The 13,519-nt window shown below is 41.3% G+C and overlaps 1 protein-coding gene across 2 annotated transcripts in view; it reads left to right on the top strand.

Moving 5' to 3' along the window:
• The window catches only part of EDIL3 (EGF like repeats and discoidin domains 3), a 238,024-nt gene that overhangs the window by 165,881 nt on the left and 58,624 nt on the right, over positions 1-13,519 (top strand). For both annotated transcript variants that reach the window (XM_048292961.1, XM_048292962.1), the window contains one exon: positions 1,956-2,137. In XM_048292961.1, the coding sequence (XP_048148918.1) occupies positions 1,956-2,137 (182 nt within the window). The remainder of the gene's footprint in view (positions 1-1,955; positions 2,138-13,519) is intronic.

Below are 13,519 nucleotides of genomic sequence, written 5' to 3' on the forward strand. Positions count from 1 at the left end.
AGAGGTGTGTTGGTGAGTTACACATACACGTACACACATCTCTGTGAACTTTCTTTTCCATTATGAAACAACACAGATTTTTTTAATATTTAAATATAGAAAACTCTTGAAAACATGCACTTTTCTTAGGAGAGAAGACTCATTTACCTCTGGCTTGCAAGCAGATTCAGCAGTTTACACACCAAAAGATTTTATTCTACCTCAATGAAAATACTTCAGAAACGGCTAAGATTTGAATAGACCTTAGGTAATGCCTGATGAAAACACAATGAGGAATAACACTTTTCCAGCATATGTGGGTTTTCTGAGTGTATTCTATATTGTGCCTGCCTATACTGGTAACAACGGGTCTGTTTTCTTCTGGTGCCGCTTCGCGCCTGACACAGGAACAGGAGAGAGCAGTGTTTTGTCATGTTTTGTGCAGTTATTGGTTGAGTGCTGAAGGAAAAACTTCTGTTGGTGGCTGATAAAGAGAAGTAGCATAAGGAGTTTAGCTTCTAGCTGAGCTTTGTAGGCTGGTAAAAACCTGTGTGACATCATTTTTTGGTGCAAGTCAGTTGTTAATTTGGGTGGGGCCAGGATTTCATTTGAGCATCTCCTGTAAGTTTGGGCCAGGTTTTGTGTTTAAGAAGGAACACTCCCTGAACTCCACCTGCATGGTTTACCTTTTCAGAGCACAGCCATGTGCTTGTCCATCACACTGCCTCCATAATCAACTTAAAACTTTGATTCAGTTTATATTTGTCTCCATCATCAGTGACACCCCACACCTGGGGATTGTGCTACCAGTGACTCCCTGCGCTGTCTCCTGGCTGAGAGGAGAAAATTGCACTGGTCACTCTTTCTTCTCGGTACCTTTAAATTAATGAGGAATTAAATTATTTGTGACTTTCTGCCCATGTGGTGTAAGGATTTCGTAACAGTACGATTTCAGAGTTCATTTTTGGGTATTGCTTGAGGTGATGCACTGCCAGGTTTCTGAGAAAACCTGAAATGTAAGTAAACATCTGTCCTGTGGTGTTCAAAATTGCCAAAGTGCAGCTGACCCACAAAGCAGATCTTTTGGGCAACTGAGTAACACTGGCTGCCAGAGTAATTCCTGTAATTACCTTCTCTTTAAATTCTGCATCAGAACTGAGGACAGGAAAATTTCACATACTCAGTTGGGGGTGTTGAATAGTAGATAGACTGCCAATTGTTTGTATGTAATGAATTTTCATAATTTTCTCAGTTTGGATTGCTCACAATAGCTGAATGTTTTTATTGCTGTGCCCAAATGGAGTGGCTTCAAAAAACAATGTATGCAGAAATATATTGATTTTTAAAAAGATTACAAGTATTTCTGGTGAATACATTAATGATGAATACCATACATAAAATTATGAACATAATGGAACATTTCAGTTAAATACATACTTTGTGGTTTGCTGATTAAATATATAAATCTTTAAATATTTTTAATGTAACTGAATGAAAACTTATGTCTCTTTTCATATTTCTAAATATAGCTGCAATAACAATTTGTAGTGCATTGGCTGAATGCTGAACTTTGAGGCAAGAGCAACAATATGGAGCTTTGAAGTAATGACAGAATTTTAAATTTACTTTTAGTAATCATTTCAATATTTGAATCAGGATTGTTTTCTTTCATTGTGTCCATTAAACCCAAACTCACAAGTCTTCAGCTAGAACAAACTAAAAGAAATTAAAAGTTCAATCAATTTCATTAATTTTATAATGGGAATACTTATTTGCAAGCAACACTTTTGTTGTTTTTTTTTTTAATTTCTACAAAAGGATGATACAGTCAAATACTTTAAATTTCTTCTAAGCTGCATTTGGCATGACATTTTGGATCTATTTGAATGCTATTGTAATTACAGCCACCTGGGACTCAGAACAGTTGATCATTTCAGTTGAATTTTTTTTTTTTTTTTTTTTTTTTCCATTTGCAGGATGCTCTGGCCCACTAGGGATAGAAGGAGGGATTGTGTCAAACCAACAAATTACCGCATCGTCCACTCACCGAGCTCTTTTCGGACTGCAGAAGTGGTACCCGTACTATGCACGACTTAATAAGAAGGGTCTTGTGAATGCCTGGACTGCTGCAGAAAATGACAGATGGCCATGGATTCAGGTAACAGATGGAGCTGAGGAGGAAAAAAATACCCTTGATTCAATTGCCAGTGTCACTTAAGAAACTGATGAAGACAAGTGGTTAATGAACAGATAGGTTCTTATTCACTGTCACAGACACAGCTGAGGCTAAAAGGGACTATTTAGTTGCAAAACAGTGATAATCTGGACTTTACGAATGCACGAGCCTTTTTTTTATTTAAAAAACCGCGTGCATATGTTCCATTGTGGCTCTAAACCATGGAAGCAGATTTTTACAGGCTCCTTTCAAAGAAGCTGCGTTCCACATATGTTGCTTTTGGTGGTTAGGCCCTTAGAAGCATATCCCAGCAATATCTCTTGGTGGAGGTATCTTGACACATGCTAAAGGTGCTTTAAGTGTGGTTTTGGCCATGCTAGAACCTGGTGGCAGAGCTGGTACTCTTTGCTGAGCAGCTCTGGGTGCACAAGTTAAGTACTACTGGAAGTAACAAGAACTGTTTCAATTAAGGTTGAAACAGCTGTTAGTTCAGCCACATCCATGGGGCTGAAAATGCACGTGTTCTCATCCCACTCAAGGATGTTATTGTTAGAGTGATTCAAACAGCAGTGCCCTCACTGTGAACTGGATTTCTCTGTGCCCAACACATCTTCAGTAAAAGCCACAAAGCTGCAACTTTGAGGTCCCCTAGCAGTGTTTTAATGAAGGTAATGACTGTCTTGTGGTTGCTGTAGCTCTTTGCTTGGATGCTGTTTCTCTTCGCGATGTATGAATTGGGCAAAGCTTTGGCAATTTCAGCTATTGGTTAATAAAGGTTGGTGAGTTAGATACTTATGGGAAAACCTTCTGCACTGATCTGCATGGGCAACGTGTGAGGAGGATGTTTCCCTTCCAATAGACCCACTGCAGGATCTAGCACAACATGTTGTTTGAGCATTTTATCTGCCAGCACGAAGTTGAACAGTCCATAATGCCCTCAGCTGTGTCAGACACACTCTTCTTGAAGCTGCCTTGGTGTACATGGCATTAATATTTGTTAATATTCAATGTTTTTGCCCTGACTACCACTGGTGATTTTTCTGAGAGGCTCCCATATGTCTGGGGGGAAAGCAAACAGGATTACCTGCTCATTTTTCTTGTGTGGAGAGCAGACACAAAGCACTGTTTGATGAAGTTTTCTGAAACTGGTGCAGTGGGAGTGCTGGATTTTGTCAGCTCTGAAGAACGAAAGCTGGTATCACTGCTTGTTATTTATTGCAGAGTGAAAACACAAAGGCCCTTCAATGTGTTGTAAGTCAGTTGTCGTCGTAAAGATCAGAGGGGTTAGGAAGTCTGTAAAATTTATACATTGAAAAGAACTGGAAAGGATCACGCAGAGGGACCTGAGCAGAATTATCTCCATGGGAGTAGAAAGCTAATGTTACTTTAATGGATAATGAAAAACTCAGCATTACAGTAGCTTTTGGGCTGTGTTAAGAGGGTGGGCTTTATTAAATGAGCTGGAAAAAGATTTCAAAATCGTTTAGCACTGGCCCCCTAGACATGTCTTTTCTGGGAGATGATCTGGATGGGGATATCTAATGGTCTGATGCTTCCACATTTGTGCTTGGCACTATGGGGGCAGCTGCCAAGTTCCCTCGGACTTTGCTCTCCGGAAGTTTTCCCTTTGCTCTTACGTGCAAGGAATGTTGGGCCAGTGGAGAAAATGTGTTAAAGTCTCATACCATGGCATCAGGTCTAAAGAATCTGGGGGTTTTTTTGGAGTTCTGGAGGTAATTCCAATCCCATACAGGTTATTCTGTAATTTTGACAGCCATGGGGTGTAAGGACTTTTGAGAAGCTTAGGTCACACAATTAATATGTTTTAAGCACTCCCTTCATTTTCTTCTTATTTTTCTTGCAAAATAAACTTTAGTCTATAATTTTCACAAAACTTGCCAAATACTTTTCTGTTGTACTCTTTTTTTCAGTTCAGAGCAAAATTAAAAATATTCTTCATAATTTCAGAGCAGAAGTCTTGAGAGGATTTCTTTCTTTCCTTTTCTCTTTCTTTAAAACCTCTGGGACCGGAAAATCTGAAACTTTTTATGAAGATGATACTTGCAGGAAAAAAGTGATTTTTAGTGTTCCGCAGAAACTCTTTTTAGATCTGGCAAGGTAGAGACATCCACAGTCTCACACTTTATGCATAGTAGTTCTCTACATCATAGAACTGTCTTGTTCTCCAAGCATGAAATAAGCTTTAAGACACAAACACTGTCTGACCCTCTTTTGGGTGAACAGTTTTTGCTGCGAGGGGAAGCAGTAATCCCCTGTTTTATTTTTTCACAGATTCTGTATTACCCGGGGAGACACTTCTTAAATGCTTGTGGAGGGGTACAAAAAGTCAGATTTGGGCTAAATTTCTGGCTATTTTCCTTGGTCATGTGGGAGAAAAGATCTCAAACCCTCTATCTGAGTTTTTATTCTGTTGTGTCACCAGCTTCTTCCCAGACCCTAGTGCGAGCAGCCTTCACATGGAACCTTTCCCATGCTGCTCTGAGTGATGAAGCACCTGGTCCTGGAGAAGGCACTGAAAAACAGTGTGAATGTTTGGCAGAGATTAAGTGGAAAGTTGCAAAGCTGGAAAATCCATTTTTAGGACATGTAAATTAACATTTAGCGCGGGGAACCTGAAGCAATCGCCTGTTCCCCTCTTGTAGCTTCTAATGCTAGATAAATTCTAAAGGAAGCCGTGTATAATGGGCAAAGTCCCTCAAAGTGTGATTATGTACAGGCCTGTAGCTATTTTTGCCTTGTTCCATCATTATCAATTTTCTTTGTCATTTAATTTCTTTATTTATATGCAGCCTGGAAAATAAAAGGTTTGAGTGCTCTGCTTATAACTCACTTGTAATGAGTGCAGAAGTTTTTTTTCTCTAATCTTTCAGGTGTCTGATACACATGAACTAATTAGTATGCAATTTCATTTTCCTGCATTCTCCCAATGAACTGAAAATTGAAATTGCCATTTTAAATTTACACTCTCAGCATGTAAGTAGTAATGGCACTACAATGCTTGTAATTGGCTTGTGATTTAAAGGGTCACTGACCATGCTTTTGGAAGCAAATTAAAGCCTGAGTAAGTCATATCTGCCTTTTAAAGTTCTCCTGACCTCTGTTTCTCCTCACAGGCTGGCTGTGATAAAATAGCACCTGTGTACTGCTAACCACTTTATTAGTGATATTAACTTTTATCGTTTGCAAATACAATGACAAAAAAAAAATCCCATACATCTATTTTTCATTAATTGGTCCTGAAGTATAACCGAAACTCTCACTTTGCCTGTTCCAGTAATGAGTCTTTTCTAGCAACTCTTTTTTTTTTGTTTGCTTGTTTGTTTTTTGTTTTTGTTTAAACAGCAGTTTCTCTTTTCCCTTATGTCCTTTTGCATTTTTGGCTTTAAAATATGTTGATTTGTCTTATTCTGATTTCACTTCATCCCTGCTCATTTCTTGCATCTGTATTTTTCAATTCATATATTATTTATTCTTTTTAAGGCAGCATGAATCAGAATAGATATGGCCATGGGCAGGATTATTGTTTCTGTTATGCCTCTATCGTATCCAAAATCATAGGGGCAGCTAATCTCTAACACAAGCTGCCAGAAGGACTTAGTGAATGTTACTCCTCTCTAGTGATTTCTAGCCTAGGAATCCATGCCCGTGCCCTTCTTACACTTCTTCTCTTCTCCCACTTTCATCACTCCCAGGCTGGTCTCCCAGCTTTAACCACCCTCACATTTCTTAATTCATTTTTCCCCTATTCATGACTTGTCTCCCATTTCCTTCCTTGAGAAATTACCCTTTTTTTCATGGTATCATAGAATGGTTTGGGTTGGAAGGGACCTGGAAGATCATCTGGTTCCGACCCCCTGCCATGGGCAGGGAATTTGCCCAATTTACAGAGAATTTATGCAAGAACATTAAGACATGCCACCTAGATCATGGATGCTGGAGCAGAGAAGGAGCTCCCAGTAGAACTCCAGTGACTCCTGCTTCACTGCAGGGCATGCTGGACTAGGTTGAGTGACCCAAATATCAACTTCAGAAATACACGAGAGAATCACAGAATCCCAGAATCACTGAGGTTGGAAAAGCCCTCCCAGACCATTGAGGCCAACCTATGACTGATCCCCACCTTCACCTTGTCCCCAGCCGAGGGCACTGAGTGCCACCTCCAGCCCTTCCTTGGACACCTCCAGGGATGGGCACTCCAAACCTCCCTGGGCAGCCCCTGCCAAGGCCTGAGCACCCTTTCCATGGGGAAATTCCTGCTGCTGTCCACCCTGAGCCTGCCCTGGCCCAGCCTGAGGCCGTTCCCTCTCCTCCTGTCCCTGTTCCCTGCCAGCAGAGCCCGACCCCCCCGGCTGCCCCCTCCTGTCAGGGACTTGTGCAGAGCCACAAGGTCCCCCCTGAGCCTCCTTTGCTCCTGGAGGATGTGATTGTGAAGAGGATCCCTGCCTATTGAGGTTTTTGTTGTTGTTTTTGTTGTTGTGGGGTTTTTTTTTGGTTGGTTGGTTGTTGTTTAGTTATGTTTTTCAAGTGTTCTGTGGTCTTTTGGACGTGGAAATTGTTTTTACAAGGTGTTAACCCACAGACACCAAGAACAGATTCGAGCATAGATTACATCTGGAGAATGTTAACAAAATGCACTAATTGCTGAGCACCAAGCCACTGTGTGGGAGATGTGTTTGAACACCTGACCTGTTGCTGGAGATAGTTGTGTATAAATGTAAAGTATTAAATAGAATAATAAACCGCTATTTTGTTATCCCTCATTAAAATGGCATAAAGTGTTTCTCCAGAGACATTGGTATGGTTACCAATTGCTTTTTTAAGTAAAATAAAATAAAATAAAATTAAAATATTTACTTTATTATTGTGAGTAGTAGGAGGATTGAAGGATTCATCTACAAAGGAGGTGGACTGCTCAGTTGGTTGCAGAATTAAGAAATGGGAAGTATAGTTGGTTCAGGTTGGATAGCTAGCTTTTCTCTTCTAGTTTCTATTGCATACTAGATGATTCCAAATATTTAGTTTGGGGTTTCTTCCTCTTCAAAGACTTCATCCCTTTCCATCAATATTTTATATATTTGTTTCTTTTTTGGGGTCAGTTTTTGAAAGTCAAATAGTGAGTTCAAAATGGAAAAGCTACAATTCTTACTTAGAATACACAGAAAGAGAACTATAATTCCATCATTTTTCAAATTTATTCCCCAAATGGCTTTTCTGAAATGATATGCTAAAGTTCAGATGAAACACTATAATCAGAAATAAAACAGTTTGACAGAAAATGTGCCCAACTTCTAATTGGCAATTTGAATATATTAGTACTCCAGTCCAAAATAAAATACATTTGGTTTATTTACTGTCTCAGTGTGTCTGCTGTAAATAATACTTTCTGCTTTTTCAATTTTGCTTTTTTAATAACTTTGCATGGCTTTAAGAAAATGTCTTCACTATATTTCTTTAAACTCCAAGTAAACAGATTTGCTGCAGAGATTGTTAATAAAAAAGATGACCTGTGATGGAAAGGGATCTACCCCAGCAGATTCAGGGCAAAATACTTCCCTGACCTCTGTGTTATTTAGAATTAATTTTTTTAGGGGGAGGGAGGTCATTACTGAGAATGTTTATTTAAAAAAAGGTCTGAATGTATTGGAATATTATTGCTGTTAGGTAGAATTTGTATTTTGATTGAGGCTTAATTTGGTTTTTACACAAGTGTCTCCACAGCAGTTTTGGTTTCAATCCCACTTCTGGTGCTCAGCCTCACATTTTTGGGACTTGCAGTCCCATGGCATAATTAAATCTGTGACTATGAATTTCACAAACTTAATCATAACAACTATGACACACACAAAAATTACTTGTAAAAAAAACCTTAAGTTCCAGCATTCTTATCCCCAAGCAGAAAACCATAAAGTATTGGGTGTGGTTTTTTCCTCAAAAAAAGGCAAGGAAAGAAAAAAATTAACAGCTTCCTCATCAAGAGCTTCCAAAGAGCAAGTACACACCAGGTGACAGCTATTTGCTAATGAAATGATAAAACCCAAAATACACAGAGGCCTTGCACAACATTCACTCAAACATCTGTTGGTGAGAGCTCCAAGCAAACTGCCATCTGTGAAACCATTCATTTTGTCAAAGTTCATTTCCTCATTCATGAGCTCTGGTGTACAGTCTTCCAAAAATACCTGTCACCACAGCTTAAATGTTTAATATCACTTAATGTAGCTCTCATCCCAGTGTTGGGTGACCTTTATGAAGTACAGTCTCAGAGTCATCCTATAAGGTGATGTGCACTATAGAGGAAGATTTAACCTGCTAAGTTAAATGCTAAAAAGTTGTGAAAGTTCTGCTTTTTTTTGTCAATACTTCAAAATTTGGCTTAATATCACAGAAGGATTTACTTGGAGGATATTCTTGAGTGGCAGCAAGCACCTGAAAGCCCTTGGCTGTGGAGAACAGAAGTTAATAAGGAAAGTGCAGTTGAATTAAAACAATGCCACACAGGACCTTTGATCTGCAGGAATTAGAAGAGATTGTCTGCTAGCCAAAGTCTGCCATAAATTCACTGACTTCAGTGAACTCAATACCAGCGCCTGCTCTCTGCAGACCTCCCTCACCATCTATACATTTAGCTCACAGGCCAAAAGTGTGATTTATGTACTCAAAGCAGAGCGGAAAGCAAAGAGACTGGGAGCCTATTTCTTAGTGTAATCATCCATAGACTCCCTGGAGCCCCATATCTTGGTATCCATTTCACATCACACCTCCTCCTTTCATCCCCCGTATGCACAGACGCCCACGCACAGACACGTTCAAACAACTTTGGGCTGAGGTTCTGGATACACCAAAGCAGTCAGTTCAGAGTTAGCATCCCCATGGCAACTGAAACTTGATGCTGTTATGAACAGCATCCCTAACGTGCTCTGTCAGCCTGCATGCCAGCTTTCCTTAGTTGCTGTGCCTAATGTGGCTGAAGGACTGAAGCAACAGGACCTTTAAACCCTTTATTCCCTGCATCTGCAACACCATCCATTTCAACTAAGTTTGCTTTTTTTTCTTCCTCATTTGCCACTCTGATATTAAAAGCAATCAAATTTTAGAAAGTGGTGACACCAAAAGGGAACAAATATGTGTCCACGTGGTTTCTCGCATCAGGAAGAAGCAACTAAAAGGTGCCCCAGCACCTGTGTGGTGGTTCATAATAGAATGATGTGTGGGTATCACAGTCACCTTGTGGCTAGGACAGCATCCAAATCTGTGACATGATGCCATGCTGACGTGTGATAGGCAAATGAGTCATTTTTGCCTTCTAACCACTCTCTTAAAAACTGGCAAAGCAAACAATCCTCACCCATAGTCACTGTCCTGCTAGACTTGACTTCTACAAAAGTGTTGTTTCAAGTTATCTCAGTACAGCTAAGGTTCAGGAAACAAAGTTCAAGGAAAAGTAAGATTACATACCAGTATATTAAGATGTGTTTTGGTCTGGTACATAGGGATTTATATGTACAAAATCCAGAGTGGGTCAGGCTGGAAATGCCCACAGTGGGTCACCTGCTCCCACCTCCCTGCTCCCTGCCCAGAGCACAGGGCACAGGATTGTGTTCAGACAGCTCTGCAATATCCCCAGGGAGGAGATCCCAGAGCCTCTCTGGGCTCTGCTCAGGGCTGGGCCCTGCCCTGGGCAGCAGTTCTGCCTCCTGGGCAGGGGAATTGCCGGGCTCAGTCCCTGCCCGTGGCTCTGGTGCCGCTGCTGGGCCCAGGAGCAGAGCCCGGGCCCTGCCCTGAGCCCTCCCTGCAGCCAGGGACACCCAGGGCTGAGGGCCCCTCTCAGCTGGGGCTCCTCTCGAGGCTGAGCAGCCCCGGCTCCCTCAGCCCGTCCTGGGCACGGAGATGCTCCAGGCCCTAAATCATCTTTGTCCCCCTCCACTGGACCTGCCCCAGGAGCTCCGTGTCCCTGCTGTGCTGGGGAGCCCAGGACTGGACACAACACCGCAGAGGCTGGGCAGAAGGGCAGGATCCCTCCCTGACCTGCTGGCAGTGCTCTCCCAGTGTCCCCCCCAGTCCCATTGACCTTCCTTGCCCCCAGGACACTCTGCTGGTCAGGTTGAGTTGGTTGCCCACAAGCACCCCCTGGTCCTTCCCCACAGAGCTGCTCCAGCAGGTCCCCCCCAGCCCATGCTAGTGCCTGGAGTTGTTCCTGCCCAGGTGCAGGACCTGCATTTCCCTTATTAAGTTTCAGACAGTCCTTCTGTGCCCATCTTTCCAACCTGTCAAGGGTCCTTCCGAACCCTGGGGCATTTCGGCCTCTCATCCCAGCCATGTGTGGTCAGTGAACTGCTGAGGACCCCTCAGTGACCAGTGAACTGCACAGACCCCTCATCCAATCATTGGTAAGTTAAATAATGCTTGGCCCAGTACTGAACCTTGGGGGACACCACCAGTGGCACATCTCCAGCTGGACCCCATGACACTGATTCCAACCCTCTGGACCTGCTGCTCACCCAGGTCTCAATCCAAGTTCCTCTCACCTCAGCATCGATGTCCCCAGACCGGTTTAGGCTGTTGGAAACACAGGAAGTCACCAGCACCGTGAAAATGCCACGGACAACTGGGGCTAAAGTAAACTCACCCTCCTTGACCTCCCCTGGAAAAGGTGGCATGTATTTGTCACCTCAAAGACCTTCCGATTTAAACCACACACAAATTCTGTGAACTGAAAAATGGGAGCATATTTCACTCCTGCACTCTCAGAACCTTCTTCTTCCATGAGTGGTTAAGATAAAAAGACATTGTTCAAGCTTTGACTCTCTCAATGAGACTTTTCAAAGATTGTCTATCACAAAACCAAGCAATGTTTAATGCTTTTAACCTAATCTTTTGCCTGCAAATTTTTGTAGAAAGAAAAAGTGTTTTGAGGAAAAATGTACAGATAAATAAGGAAAATCTCACTGAAGAGTAACTTTTAGAGTTTCTATAGCACCTTTTTTTCTTAGAGTCCTAATTTTAAAAGATAATAAAAAGTATTTCATGAGTGTGGTTGTCATGATTCAACAAATAGCTAATTTTTTAGGGTTCAGGAGATATTAATCATTTGAGCCAATCTTCTCTGTTGTGTAACAGCATCTGTGGGCCAAGAAATCATTTGAGTGGAGTAGTCTTTTCGTCAATCACAAAGCCATCTGTTCCCTGTGTGCTTCACCTCTTCACTCTCCTTGTGTCCATCTCAAACCTTGGCCTCTCTCCCCACAGCACCAGTGTCTGAGCAACTAACAGGTTATCCTCAAAGATTGATTAGAATTACACTTGACCATGAAGAAAGGGGATAAAGATATGTATTTTAATGCAGGTTGTGCATCATGTGATAGAGATATTATCACTAGATAAGTTTATTCTGGTGGAGGGACTAAGCAGATTTAGTTTCCCACTGTGTTGAAATGGGATCTCACAGTAGGGATCTCACACGGCCAGGGAAGTCTGATCTCCTGCGAGTTCCCAGATTTCAGATAGTTAATATTCCTTTAATCAATACACTGGATGTCTTTTCCAACCTTAATGATTCTATAATCCATATTTTCTTGGTCTAGGAACATGCACAGGACATAGACAAAGCTCACTGAAGTCAAAAGGGGAATTTTTCCTTTTGGGGCCTGAGAAAAGGTCATATTTGTCTTTGGAGTTTTTACCAAAGTGCATCTGCCAAAGTGCCATAAAAACAGATGGAAAGTATGTGAGAGAAAGTACCTCTCAATAGCTGAAGTTATTTCACAACCAAAAACTTCCCCCGAGCATATTTTCATGGTGATTTTAATATTGCACCTTTTCCAATTCACTTCTTTTCCCTAAGGAGGATGGTTTTCCTGGAGGATGAAAAGAAAAGTACATATTTGTGACCTGAGTTTGACATCCTATCTTCTAGATCTACAAGCTGTTGATCAAAGCTATTTTACAAGGGGAAGTACATACCGATATTTTCACTGACATTTTTATTTACATATTCTTAGGCTGATTCTTCAGGATGTCTTCTAGACATAGTGGGGAAGTTCTTTCTGAGAGCCATTAGCATTCCAAAGCCAGGAAGAGTTTTCATGAGTTCAAAGTATATGAGGAAACTAATAACAGCAATGAATGACCTTCGTGTTTCTTAGGTAACCTTCAGTTTGAGACAGTTAATACTCATTTGACCAATACTTTGCAAATAAGATGATATTTTGCAGGGCTAAAAACCTCTGAACAATGTGAGATTGATCATGGGCCCCTTCTTGAGATGACAGTCTAAACATACCAGTATTTGAATAATTCATATAATCCAGTTAATGGCATTCATAACAACTACCTTTGGGACTAAAATAATGACTTAATAATAAGAAGGAACAGACTAAGCAAGTTTTTAGTCTGTCTAATTATGTAAACTCTCTGAGGCATAAATTGGAAGTTCTCAACAAAAGCCAAATGAAGTAGGTGCTTTTTGATAATTCTCATAACATATGTTCCTCCACATTAGCATTACACGGGCCAAACAATCCTTGTATTTATGTTTTCCATGCAAGTAAGATCTAACCTATATTCTGATCTCTTCACAGAGAGGCAAATTAAATTAGTGGTCCAATTTACATCTCTCATTCTGCATGCCTAATTTGAAGCATGTACAGGAATAAGTCTTATTGAGGATGGCAAAGGTGATGAGTTGTTTTTAGAGGGTTGGCTGAGGCTGAGGTGTGGGTGAGTAGAGGGAAATCCTGAGAGGTGTTTGTTCTTAGCCTGAGGTGTGATAGACTGGAAAAAACAGGAGGATGAGTTTCCAGAGGATTTAATAGCAAAGTTATGAGGATGCTTTGCTGGACCTGCATCCACACGGGTGAAACAAAATGGTCTGGGATCAGAAATAACCTGAGTGTTTAATTGCTCTGTCCTCGAGGTACAATCCCAAAATCACGCTGGGAATTATTATTTTCAAGGCAACCTGTAGCAAACGTTTGTTCTCCTAGCCTATTACAAGATAACAATTTATGCTATCATGTCAATATTTTAAGATAAAACATGTTGTTTTTCTCCACGGTGCAGACCTCCTTCCAGCATGTCAGCAACAGCTGCAGTGCTGCCATGGATAAATCACTGCATTTCCTCGTTGAGTGCTGCTTAAAACACACATCACTGCCACTGTGCTGACTGCATTAATGCCCTGAACTAAATCTGGGAGAGCTCTGCTGACAGTGCTGATTAGGAGAGTATCAAAAAGCCGCAGACAGGCGAGATAGACGAGCACCTTGTGTGCAGGTGCCAGAGAGGCTTTGCAGCATGGAAGTTAATAGTGGCTGACCTGCTGTGCCCTTCCTGCTCCTCATCACC

This window comes from Corvus hawaiiensis, chromosome Z, assembly GCF_020740725.1.
Source record: "Corvus hawaiiensis isolate bCorHaw1 chromosome Z, bCorHaw1.pri.cur, whole genome shotgun sequence".
NCBI lineage: Eukaryota > Metazoa > Chordata > Aves > Passeriformes > Corvidae > Corvus > Corvus hawaiiensis.